At 40.3% G+C, this 12,998-nt stretch overlaps 1 protein-coding gene across 1 annotated transcript in view; it reads right to left on the bottom strand.

Annotated features, from left to right (window-relative positions):
- Nucleotides 1-12,998, bottom strand: part of LOC124596861 (putative inorganic phosphate cotransporter) — an 85,648-nt gene that overhangs the window by 49,876 nt on the left and 22,774 nt on the right. The window contains exons 2-3 of the mRNA XM_047135900.1: nucleotides 11,932-12,071; nucleotides 1,787-2,017 (exon numbers count right to left, since the gene is read on the bottom strand). Of these exons, the coding sequence (XP_046991856.1) occupies nucleotides 1,787-2,017; nucleotides 11,932-12,071 (371 nt within the window). The remainder of the gene's footprint in view (nucleotides 1-1,786; nucleotides 2,018-11,931; nucleotides 12,072-12,998) is intronic.

Consider the following 12,998-nt stretch of genomic DNA (forward strand, 5'->3'; position numbering starts at 1 on the left):
GTCAGGAGCACAGGACCCAACCTGGTTACAACACCGGCTTTGAAAAATTTCCGTCACGTTACCAAAAATGCTTCGCAAAACATCTCACTATCTAGAAAATAACAGAAGCATTGTATAATGTCATTAAAACTATTTCAACATGATAAATTGTGCGTAATTTTTTTATAAAATATGGAAACTTGCTTATTGGACCCATCTCGTACTTTTTAATTAAGGATTTCAAGTTTATTCATTAGAATGTTTCTGCTGTAAATATTTATAGAAATCATGAGAAAGATGTAATTTTCCATGTAATAATGGGTGCATCACGAAGATCAAATTTATGGTAGTACCCACATTTCAGGCCTATTCACAAAGCATAATTTTTCCACAAATCAACTTGGGCAGAGTGCTGAGCACTCAGCGTGCTCCCTAGACTTCTGACGTGAGGTACTTGTGTTTCTCTATGCCCAAGGATTGCTACCATACTTATGCATTGCTGACGACAACAGGATGCTTCTGCAACAATCTCACGCAGCGCTGGTTAGCTTGATCTGTTGTATGAAAAATAGTTCTGCATCGTGTATATCTATTGATACTGTGTATGCTACAGGCTTACTGTAACTGCCGCACGCGCCCCATGTCCAGATTTACAACATGAAATGTGTCCAAACATATACAGGGTGTTACAAAAAGGTACGGCCAAACTTTCAGGAAACATTCCTCACACACAAATAAAGAAAAGATGTTATGTGGACATGTGTCCGGAAACGCTTACTTTCATGTTAGAGCTCATTTTATTACTTCTCTTCAAATCGCATTAATCATGGAACGTACCAGCGTGACTTCAAACACTTTGTTACAGGAAATGTTCAAAATGTCCTCCGATAGCGAGGATACATGCATCCACCCTCCATCGCATGGAATCCCTGATGCGCTGATGCAGCCCTGGAGAATGGCGTATTGTATCACAGCCGTCCAAAAATACGAGCACGAAGAGCCTCTACATTTGGTACCTGGGTTGCGTAGACAAGAGCTTTCAAATGCCCCCATAAATGAAAGTCAAGAAGGTTGAGGGCAGGAGAGCGTGGAGGCCATGGAGTTGGTCCGCCTCTACCAATCCATCGGTCACCGAATCTGTTGTTGAGAAGAGTACGAACACTTCGACTGAAATGTGCAGGAGCTCCATCGTGCATGAACCACATGTTGTGTCGTACTTGTAAAGGCAGATGTTCTAGCAGCACAGGCAGAGTATCCCGTATGAAATCATGATAATGTGTTCCATTGAGCGTAGGTGGAAGAACATGGGGACCAATCAAGACATCACCAACGATGCCTGCCTAAACGTTCACAGAAAATCTGTAGAGCAATGAGTCGCATGTCAACACAAGCACCGAAGTCAACATTACCTTCCTTCAATTGGGCCAACTGGCGGTGAATCGAGGACGTACAGTACATACTGACGAAACTAAAATGAGCTCTAACTTGGAAATTAAGCGTATCCGGACACATGTCCACATAACATCTTTTCTTTATTAGTGTGTGAGGAATGTTTCCTGAAAGTTTGGCCGTACCTTTTTGTAACACCCTGTATATCATGTGTCACAACGATGCTAAGGGACGTCTTCGTCCACACCTTAGCGTTGTGCCTCATATTGTTACATGGATCTCTTATCATGTTGGCATGAGTGAGAGTCAGGTTGGCTGCAAAATGTGAAGTGTGTTAATGTAGTTAATCTGTGTGCTGAAAGCGGGACAAGCACTACACGAATAATGTCTTCCTGGTAAGGATGTCACAGCCACGTACCTGAGAGATACCCATGACTACTCTGAACGCACAGACGAGCACCACACCGCCAGTGTCTGCAGCCACCTCTGTGAGCATGGTGAGGATACCGGAGAGGATGAGCGAGGCCGACAACAAGTTCTTCGAATTGAACCTGTCCGCCGCCCATCCTGCAGGAGCCAGCGTCACCACATAGCCCCAGAAGAAGGCGCTCAGGATGGTGCTCGTCTCAGATTGGCTCCAGCCGTAGTCCTTTGGGTAAAATAAACAAACCCATTCACAAGTCTTTGAGCGTTGAGTATTATCCCTACATGTGATAAGTGGAAGATGAATGGTTTTATGGTGTTGACTTACTAGATGTTGCGGGATAATCGTCAGCATACCTTCAGGCTGAGAGGGTAAACAAGACGAGCCAGACAGTATTAAAGTCTATACACCAATGACGAAACAGCTATGGAGCCGTTAAGATCTCTGTAATTTATTTAAGTTGAATGTGTGAAAGGGACCCAAGCTGTGATCAAGTATCAGGAGGGACAGAAGGAGGTACTTACTGTAATATTGAGAGAAGCACATCTGGACATTTGATACGACCAAGCCCTTGTTTGAGAACTAAGGTAATCTATAGACATCATTTCCTAACCCAGTTTTCTCAGCATCGCTTAATTTAATTCGACTATATTACTCACGTTTTATTTAACATCTTTTCAAAAAAGGATCCATTTGCTTCATCTGGTGGTCCAAGTAGCAGTGCATTGATGCAAGAGTAACTTGACATGCGTCATGACCTGAAACAACTGTCTGTGTTCTTCCAGACATTCCGGAAAACCTTTATTCCAGTAAGTTGCATTTGGCAGTAGGGATTTGGACAAAGCGCATCTAGTCACTACATATTCCAGCTGCCAACTATTACATTCCAAACATTTATCGGAGAACTACATTCCATTTTCAGATAGAATTTTATAATCCATTTTTGAAAACTGAAGCAAGGTTGATTGCGACAAGTAGAGACAGACTCTTTGACAGTAATCTAAATTGTCATCATGTAAATTCAATTTTTTATACGTAAGACAGGTATATAACAGCAGCAAAATATTGTTAAGCTCTTGCTGATTCTGCCGATACCATACAATCCTTTCGAAATTGCGTTTTAGGGTACCTGTAAAAAAACATATTTCTAATGTTGTAATGAGTTAAATTCATCACGCCATGTTATATTAACATGAACTGTAACACCTAGAGATGATAATAGGATAATAGGTTTCATGAGGTATCTGCTCATTTGGCTACTTCAAAAACTTTTTTCCTTACGTTTTTACATAGCCTGTGCGGCACTAACTTTATATGTTCGCAACCAGTTTCATCCTCCTAGTTCATTCTCAAGTGATATTGTGGCTCTGTATAAAACGGAATATATTATATTACCTTCATGCACAGAAATCTAATAATGTGACTGTGAATGTATTTTAAATACCATTACCTGTAGCAGAAAACTATGCCTCATAAGTGAAATGAGACTGTCTTTGAATTTTTTCTATTCATTTTGGTCCAAAAATGCTGTCTTCTTGGTTAGACAACTTGTCATCTACAAAAGTATTATACTGATCAAATGGGAATATTAAGCATGGAATAACTGGAACAATGATTTCAAATACAAAGACTGTATGTTTGTGTGTGTGGAATAACTGGAACAATGATTTCAAATACGAAGACTGTACATTTATGTGTGTATATGATAAAAGTTAAAATATATTGAGGAATTAACTAATATGAAAAAATGGCAAAAATGAAATAAAAATAAATATTAAAGAGTATGGTGAAGTGAGATTTTATTTTAAATTTCATTTTTTTTATAGATGATCTCTGAATGTTAACTAGCAGAATGAGACGGAAATTGTCCAGGAATTTTTGTTCTGTAGTTCTGTTTACTGATTAAGAAGTTATCAGGTGGACATATGAATGACTGGAAATTTTGATTTCTTAAGATATTCATTTGCTTCTGGTTCTTATCATAATGTAAAATCTGGAGCTTCTCACTAATATTTTAAATATATGTTTGTTGCTTCAGAGATGCAGTGCAAAGGCACTTGTACTGTCATCATTACATTTTATGTGCTCTCTGAAATATATCTAAAAGTTTCTCCTAATATGTCCAATGTATACCCTGTCGCAACCATCACATCAAATTATGTGGATCTAAATGGGTCTGTTGTACTGGTAGAATGTCTCACATAACCAATATTTTAACAGTAAGGGACCTAACTTTGATATTTTTATTTTTAAAAGTTTTGGTTTTTCATTTGAAACGATTTTTTAAAATTGCAGAGCAACACACTTAGCTTTTTGTTTAGCTTCCTCCATTATTAATTTCATTTACTTTTGGGCTTTGTTTAATTTTTTTCTGCCTATACTTTTATTATCTGCAGTTTGAAATAATGTACTTCATATAAATTTTCTAGTAGTGCTAATTCTTTGTTCAACTTATCTTCTTCAAGTTGAAAATTTATCTCCGTCTCATTGAGTGAAAACATTTATTCTATGGGGTCCTGTGTGGCATGATTAATTATTGATTAGTGGATATGTAACTGCTGATTTTCAAAGAGTTCCAAATCTGTACAACGAATTTTCTTTTTCCACTGTGACATGTAGAGAGTCAATACAGTAATTTATTTCAATTTCATGAGTGAATTTCACTTTGTCATGCAGACGATTTAGTTGTGAATAGATGGTGCCAATGTCTTCTTCTTTACCATGTACACTCCTGGAAATTGAAATAAGAACACCGTGAATTCATTGTCCCAGGAAGGGGAAACTTTATTGACACATTCCTGGGGTCAGATACATCACATAATCACACTGACAGAACCACAGGCACATAGACACAGGCAACAGAGCATGCACAATGTCGGCACTAGTACAGTGTATATCCACCTTTCGCAGCAATGCAGGCTGCTATTCTCCCATGGAGACGATCGTAGAGATGCTGGATGTAGTCCTGTGGAACGGCTTGCCATGCCATTTCCACCTGGCGCCTCAGTTGGACCAGCGTTCATGCTGGACGTGCAGACCGCGTGAGACGACGCTTCATCCAGTCCCAAACATGCTCAATGGGGGACAGATCCGGAGATCTTGCTGGCCAGGGTAGTTGACGTACACCTTCTAGAGCACGTTGGGTGGCACGGGATACATGCGGACGTGCATTGTCCTGTTGGAACAGCAAGTTCCCTTGCCGGTCTAGGAATGGTAGAACGATGGGTTCGATGACGGTTTGGATGTACCGTGCACTATTCAGTGTCCCCTCGACGATCACCAGTGGTGTACGGCCAGTGTAGGAGATCGCTCCCCACACCATGATGCCGGGTGTTGGCCCTGTGTGCCTCGGTCGTATGCAGTCCTGATTGTGGCGCTCACCTGCACGGCGCCAAACACGCATACGACCATCATTGGCACCAAGGCAGAAGCGACTCTCATCGCTGAAGACGACACGTCTCCATTCGTCCCTCCATTCACGCCTGTCGCGACACCACTGGAGGCGGGCTGCACGATGTTGGGGCGTGAGCGGAAGACGGCCTAACGGTGTGCGGGACCGTAGCCCAGCTTCATGGAGACGGTTGCGAATGGTCCTCGCCGATACCCCAGGAGCAACAGTGTCCCTAATTTGCTGGGAAGTGGCGGTGCGGTCCCCTACGGCACTGCGTAGGATCCTACGGTCTTGGCGTGCATCCGTGCGTCGCTGCGGTCCGGTCCCAGGTCGACGGGCACGTGCACCTTCCGCCGACCACTGGCGACAACATCGATGTACTGTGGAGACCTCACGCCCCACGTGTTGAGCAATTCGGCGGTACGTCCACCCGGCCTCCCACATGCCCACTATACGCCCTCGCTCAAAGTCCGTCAACTGCACATACGGTTCACGTCCACGCTGTCGCAGTATGCTACCAGTGTTAAAGACTGCGATGGAGCTCCGTATGCCACGGCAAACTGGCTGACACTGACGGCGGCGGTGCACAAATGCTGCGCAGCTAGCGCCATTCGACGGCCAACACCGCGGTTCCTGGTGTGTCCGCTGTGCCGTGCGCGTGATCATTGCTTGTACAGCCCTCTCGCAGTTTCCGGAGCAAGTATGGTGGGTCTGACACACCGGTGTCAATGTGTTCTTTTTTCCATTTCCAGGAGTGTAGTAGGATTTACGTTGCTTGGACATAATGTTTGTACTAAAAGGTTTTGTCTGCTGTGTGTTTAAATTTCTCAAAATCTCCTGCTTTAACATGTTTAATGAATGTTAACTAGGATTCCTGCCATGCAGCTACCCAGGGCTGAACTGTCTGGTTGAGGATATATATTATCTTGAAACCAAAAGTAGTTACATAAAAGAGTGATTCATAATAGTTAAATGAACTTGTGGATTTCAGCTGGAATTAGTTACTTGTACACAATTACATTATTTTTAATTATATTAATTTTTCTTTAATAGGAATATTTGACTAAAGAAGAAACAAGTTTATTGTTATCAGGAACAAATTTATGCGTATTTTTGAAGTTGAAGAATTGGAAAGTTGTGGTAAGGACTACAGTACCAAACTGCTGAGGTCATCAGTCCCTAGGCTTACATGCTATTTAATCTAACCTAAACTAAGTTATGTGAAAGACAACACACAACACCCATACCCAAGGGACAGCTCGAATCTCCAACAGGGGGAGCCACGTGAACTGTGACCAGGTGCCCTAGAGGGTACCCTGTGCAGCTCATATTGTGTATTTATTTTCATATGTGTAGGGCTTGTTGTTTGTTGTTGTTATGGTCTTTAGTCCAGAGACTGGTTTGATGCAGCTCTCCATGCTACTCTATCCTGTGCAAGCTTCTTACTCTCCCAGTACCTACTGCAACCTACATCCTTCTGAATCTGCTTAGTGTATTCATCTCTTGGTCTCCCTTTACGATTTTTACCCTCCACGTTGCCCTCCAATACTAAATTGGTGATCCCTTGATGCCTCAGAACATGCCCTACCAACCGAGCCCTTCTTCTAGTCAAGTTGCACCACAAATTTCTCTTCTCTCCAATTCTGTTCAATAACTCCTCATTAGTTATGTGAGCTACCCATCTAATCTTCAGCATTCTTCTGTAGCACCACATTTCGGAAGCCTCTATTCTCTTCTTGTCCAAACTATTTATCGTCCATGTTTCACTTCCACACATTGCTACACTCCATACAAATACTTTCAGAAACGACTTCGTAACACTTAAATCTATGCTCGATGTTAACAGATTAATCTTCTTCAGAAATGCTTTCCTTGCCATTGCCAGTCTACATTTTATATCCTCTCTACTTCGACCATCATCAGTTATTTTGTTCCCCAAACAGCAAAACCCATTTACTACTTTAAGCGTCTCATTTCCTAATCTAATTCCCGCAGCATCACCCGATTTAAATCGATTACAGTCCATTATCCCTGTTTTGCTTTTGTTTATATTCATCTTATATCCTCCTTTCAAGACACTGTCAATTCCGTTCAGCTGTTCTTCCAGGTCCTTTGCTGTCTCTGACAGAATTAAAACGTCATCGGTGAACCTTGAAAATTTTTATTTCTTCTCCATCGATTTTAATACCTACTCCGAATTTTTCTTTTGTTTCCGTTACTGCTTGCTCAATATACAGATTGAATAACATCAGGGATAGGCTACATCCCTGTCTCACTCTCTTCCCAACCACTGCTTCCCTTCATGTCCCTCGACTCTTATAACTGCCGTCTGGTTTCTGTACAAATTGAAATAACCTTTCGCTCCCTGTATTTTACCCCTGCCAACTTCAGAATTTGAAAGAGAGTATTCCACTCAACATTGTCAAAAGCTTTCTCTAAGTCCACAAATGCTAGAAACGTAGGTTTGCCATTCCTTTATATATCTATCTTCGAAGATAGGTCGTAGGGTCAGTATTGCATCACGTGTTCCAACATTTCTACGGAATCCCAACTGATCTTCCCCGAGGTCGGCATCTACCAGATTTTCCATTCGTCTGTAAAAAATTCGAGTTAGCATTTTGCAGCCGTGGCTTATTAAACCGATAGTTCGGTAATTTTCACGTCTGTCAACACCTGCTTTCTTTGGGATTGGAATTATTATATTATTCTTTAAGTCTGGGGGTATTTCGCCTGTCTCATACATCTTGCTCACTAGATGGTAGAGTATTGTTAGGCCTGGCTCTCCCAAGGCGGTCGATAGTTCTAAGGGAAGGTTGTCTACTCCGGGGGCCTTGTTTCGACTTAGGTATTTCAGTGCTCTGTCAAACTCTTCACGCAGTATCATATCTCCTATTTCATTTTCATCTATATTCTCCTCCATTTCTATAATATTGTCCTCAAGAACATCGCCCTTGTATAGACCCTCTATATACTCCTTCCATCTTTCTGCTTTGTCTTCTTTGCTGGGAACTGGGTTTCCATCTGAGCTCTTGATATTCATGCAAGTGGTTCTCTTTTCTCCAGAGGTCTCTTTAATTTTCCTGTAGGTAGTATCTATCTTACCCCTAGTGAGATAAGCCTCTACATCCTTACATTTGTCCTCTAGCCATCCCTGCTTAGCCATTTTGCACTTCCTGTCGATCTCATTTTTGAGACGTTTGTATTCCTTCTTGCCTGCTTCATTTACTGGATTTTTATATTTCCTACTTTCATCAGTTAAATTCAATATTTCTTCTGTTACTCAAGGGTTTCTATTAGCCCTACTTGATCGTCTGCTACCTTCACTATTTCATCTCTCAAAGCTACCCATTCTTCTGATACTGTATATATTTTTCCCCCATTCCTGTCAGTCGTTCCTTAATGCTCTCCCAGAAGCTCTCTACAACCTCTGGTTCTTTCAGTTTATCCAGGTCGCATCTCCTCAAATTCCCACCTTTTTGCAGTTTCTTCAGTTTTAATCTGCAGTTCATAACCAACAGATTGTGGTTAGAGTCCACGTCTGCCCCTGGAAATGTCTTACAATTTAAAACCTGGTTCCTGAATCTCTGTCTTACTATTATATAATGTATCTGAGACCTTCCAGTATCTCCAGGCTTCTTCCATGTATACAACCACCTTTTATGATTCTTGAACCAAGTGTTAACCATGTTGTTTAAATAACTTGTTGTTTAAATAACTTAATTTTTTTCACAAAAATGGGAGCGGCTGGCAACACTATTGACAATAGCGTCGATAGGTATGTCCTTTTTATGGATTTTTGTTTGTGCTCGTAATGTTGGTTTTAGGTGTTAACAACTATGCATTTCTTTATCTCTTTATCGGTGAAGAGATAATTGCAAGTTTAAGGATTTTCTTCATTTGTGCATTAAATTTGTAGTTCATGTTTTAACTTATATCATTCATTACGAAAAACTCATGAACCCTATTGAGAAATTCATCTTTTGATAATATTACCAATGTGTTGCCTTTATGCCTAATGCACCATGTTTATTTAATTTCTTGTTAATATGTCACACTGTATTTTGGTTGGCCCAAATCTGGTAACTGTCTTCATCACAGTATTTTATTTGCTTTGAAACGATTTCAGAGATTTTATAAGTAATTTTGTTTTCGCCGACAGTGGGGAGATGTGCCACATCTAACGATATTTTTGTATGAACTATGAGACTTTTTGTCATACTACTTTGTAGTTTGGAAAGTAAGTTAGATTTTAGTTCTTTATTCAGGAGATTCAACTCTGTTTCTGTAAACTGAATATTTGTCAAACTCTCAATGTGTAGAAAAATGTTAATTTATTGTAGGCTGCTCGTTCACATTCACAAGTTCCCTTCGTCTGAGCATGAACTATGATATCGTTAATTTGTTTATATGTGTTTCCCTAATTTATTTAGTCACAAGACGTTCATACTCGTTAGCTAATCTGATTATTAATTTACACTGCAATAGAATGAACGTTTTTCCTAGTTGTAGGTGTGCTAGACATAATTGACGATTCAACCGGATCTTCTGTTGAAATTTAGCATGATTTTCATATTTCATCTGGATGATATCACTGCACTTTTTCACTTTCTTAGCGACTTGTGTTAGAAGTTTAATAATTACATTCACAAAGTTTGTAATTGCTTTTAACTGCTCACTAAATCTGATGCTTCAATAGTCTTCAACAGTTTAATTTTGATGTGCTGATAACATTGGATTTTACCCTTATCTTTATGTGCTCGTATGAGACACATTTTCTTCACAGCAGATACCAAATCAATGTATTTATTAAAACATGTTGGAGTTTTCCACTTTTGCTGCATTAATCTTGTTTGTTCTCAGCTAGTTTTAGCCTTCTAGGCTGTTCTCAAGTGACATGGTGGTCCTGTATGAAATAGAATATCTATAAAGAAACAGTTTCAGTTGCAAAGTTATTTTTATTACAAATAACGCATTTCACCTGGTTAAGTCTTCATCAGATTTTATGAAAAGTTATCAAGAGAATGTCATGTCAGCGGATATTTCTGTCAGACTAGATACAGTTGTAAATCATGGACACCCTGAAACAAAGCGCAATCTAGAGCTACAGATACGTTGTATAAACCCAAAAATCCAGATAAAAATGTTGGAACTGGATAGTTCCAGTGTGGTCACCTTGCACGAGATTTATTTACCCAGTTTTCAAGTCTATAAGACATACGTTTGGCTCTTTCGGTGGTATTCACGATTTGTAAGTGGGTCTAGTGCAACAGAAATATCTCTTAGAGTGTTTATCAGTTCTGATCCGCCATCTTCCAAGCTGGTCATTTGAAATGCTCCTGACTGTTTTTCATAAAATCTGATGAAGTCTCAATCAGATGAAACATGCTGTTTGTAATAAAAATAAGTTCCCGACTGAGACCATTTCTTTATAAAATCTAGGAAAACGATTGCTGTACCGTTCAGCGTATAGTGGAGTGAATAACTTTACAAAACAAGAAATAATTTCTCCACACATTAAGAAAGGAAGTTTTGGTGCAATAACAAAATTCAGTTAAACGACTGTTTCAAAAATAATGTTCATTCATGCTGGAGGACAAAACATCATGTTTTACAGAAAGACATCAGCTGGATTAGTTTCAATAAAATATTATTCATAATATTAAATTCTCCATAACTTCTGAAATATTGTGGACTCGCAAAATCTAAAACTAATTTTGGAATCAGCACGAAAAATTTCTTTAAGATGATAGATTTCACACATCAGTTCTCAGTCGTTTTAAATTTCGTAAATATAGCATTTACTTTTGCTAATATGACAGAATGGGTTGATTAAAGAACAGCTGGCTCAAACACCACATTAATATAGATTCCATTTAATTTAATATAAGAAGAAAATTTCCTTTGAATTAATACCAATATGAGTTGAAATATCACTGACCTTCAAGCAGCTTCATTCTGCTACAAAGTATGTATTTATATTTCGTTTTTGTGATCTCACCTCTCGTAGACTGGTAGGGAGGGGCAAGTCTATAAATAGATGTTAGAGAGACGACAAAAGTGCGTTCAGAGCGACGTTGTGGTAGGTCATATAGACCTACAACACTCTTGTTGCTGTGTAGTCCATCCAATAATAGGTTGGCAACAATGGGAAAGTATGACCAGTGTCTGCTATTATTGTGAAATACTATTATGAGTTGTCTTTATGTAATAAACATTGTGATATAGAGATATGTTATGACTTATTAGTAGTCACATGGCACATAGCTCATATCACAAGTGACAAGTGAACTCTGAGGCCAGACTCTTGGAAAGGCCTGCAGCCTGTTTATTAAGTCATATATTCTAATTAGGTCCATAAGGTGAATATGTGGCAGCGTTTAGTCGGGAGCCAGAATTTGGTTTCACTGAAACTACACACAGAAAGCGTCACAACTTTTACCAGAGACAAGTCTCAGTAGTCACATATAATTAAAAACATACACTACTACTTTTCAGAGAGCTCATACAGTTGTGTGAGGAATGATAAACCAATTGGACTAGAATCCTACCACATACAGAAAGAGGGCATTACTGTACCGTCAAGATGTTGAATCATTGAGCACAAACGCTAAACTAAACTTACGTAAGCTTATTACAAAGGGCATGAGTAATACGAAAACTACGTATCAGTCCTATTTATAGGAATTACCAATTGTGTGCACTAGGTGAGTGTTGTGATGGCCCAGCAGTTCGGCCAGCAGGTACCCACCTTGATGTTAGGGTTGCTGCCAGTGTTGTTGGCCATGACAACGACCCCCATCGACATGTCTGTGCGCAAGATGAAGATCAGCACGTGGGTGACGCATAGCAGCAGTGCTTGAAGGTGCCTCACGCCCAACACGGGGAGTCCTAAAACAAAAGCGTATGGACTATTGTTGTGTCTACGTGCGCCCTTGATTGGAAGGTCAATGTATGTCCAGATTTCTGTCTGCATTAGTATCTCCCCAGCCAAGTTCCTTTAATTGGTTTATGAGATCGCCAAAGTCACTGTTCAGTGTCGAGAGGGATTTAGAGAAGATTAGTAAATCCTTAGTACGCTATGGCAGGTATGTTTAATTATAATGTGTGCAAATATCCTCATAGTTGTAGGAGTGTGCTTGTCAGGGAGCCAATGGCGCAAAGATGACAATCAGTGTAGCGTGAAACTTGTTTAGCTTGGTTCAACAAACTACAATGTGGCCATACTTGAGAACACGAATGCATATTCAGCAGTAGGAACTCCGAGAAGGTTTCCCATGATATTTTTAAAGCAATTCATGTTTATATTAGGATGGCTGGTTCAAATGGCTCTGAGCACTATGGGACTCAACTGCTGAGGTCATTAGTCCCCTAGAACTTAGAACTAGTTAAACCTAACTAACCTAAGGACATCACAAACATCCATGCCCGAGGCAGGATTCGAACCTGCGACCGTAGCGATCTTGCGGTTCCAGACTGCAGCGCCTTTAGCCGCACGGCCACTTCGGCCGGCCTATTAGGATGATTACAATTCAGTGCTATGTACGATCTGGGTCAACTCTGGACAAAATGACAAACGTCTAGCCACTCACAGTTGACGGATTAACTTGGCTAGCTTTCTGCATTGGACCATAGATCGTCACCTCTACTTTCGGTCATTTGACATCATTGGTTGGATGGAAGCTATTCCAGACTTCCGCCAATGTTGTGGTCTTCAGTTATCAACATCTACATCTACATCCATACTCCGCAAGCCACCTGTCGATGTGTGGCGGAGGGTACCTTGAGTACCTCTATCGGTTCTCCCTTATTCCAGTC

Source organism: Schistocerca americana, chromosome 1, assembly GCF_021461395.2.
Source record: "Schistocerca americana isolate TAMUIC-IGC-003095 chromosome 1, iqSchAmer2.1, whole genome shotgun sequence".
NCBI lineage: Eukaryota > Metazoa > Arthropoda > Insecta > Orthoptera > Acrididae > Schistocerca > Schistocerca americana.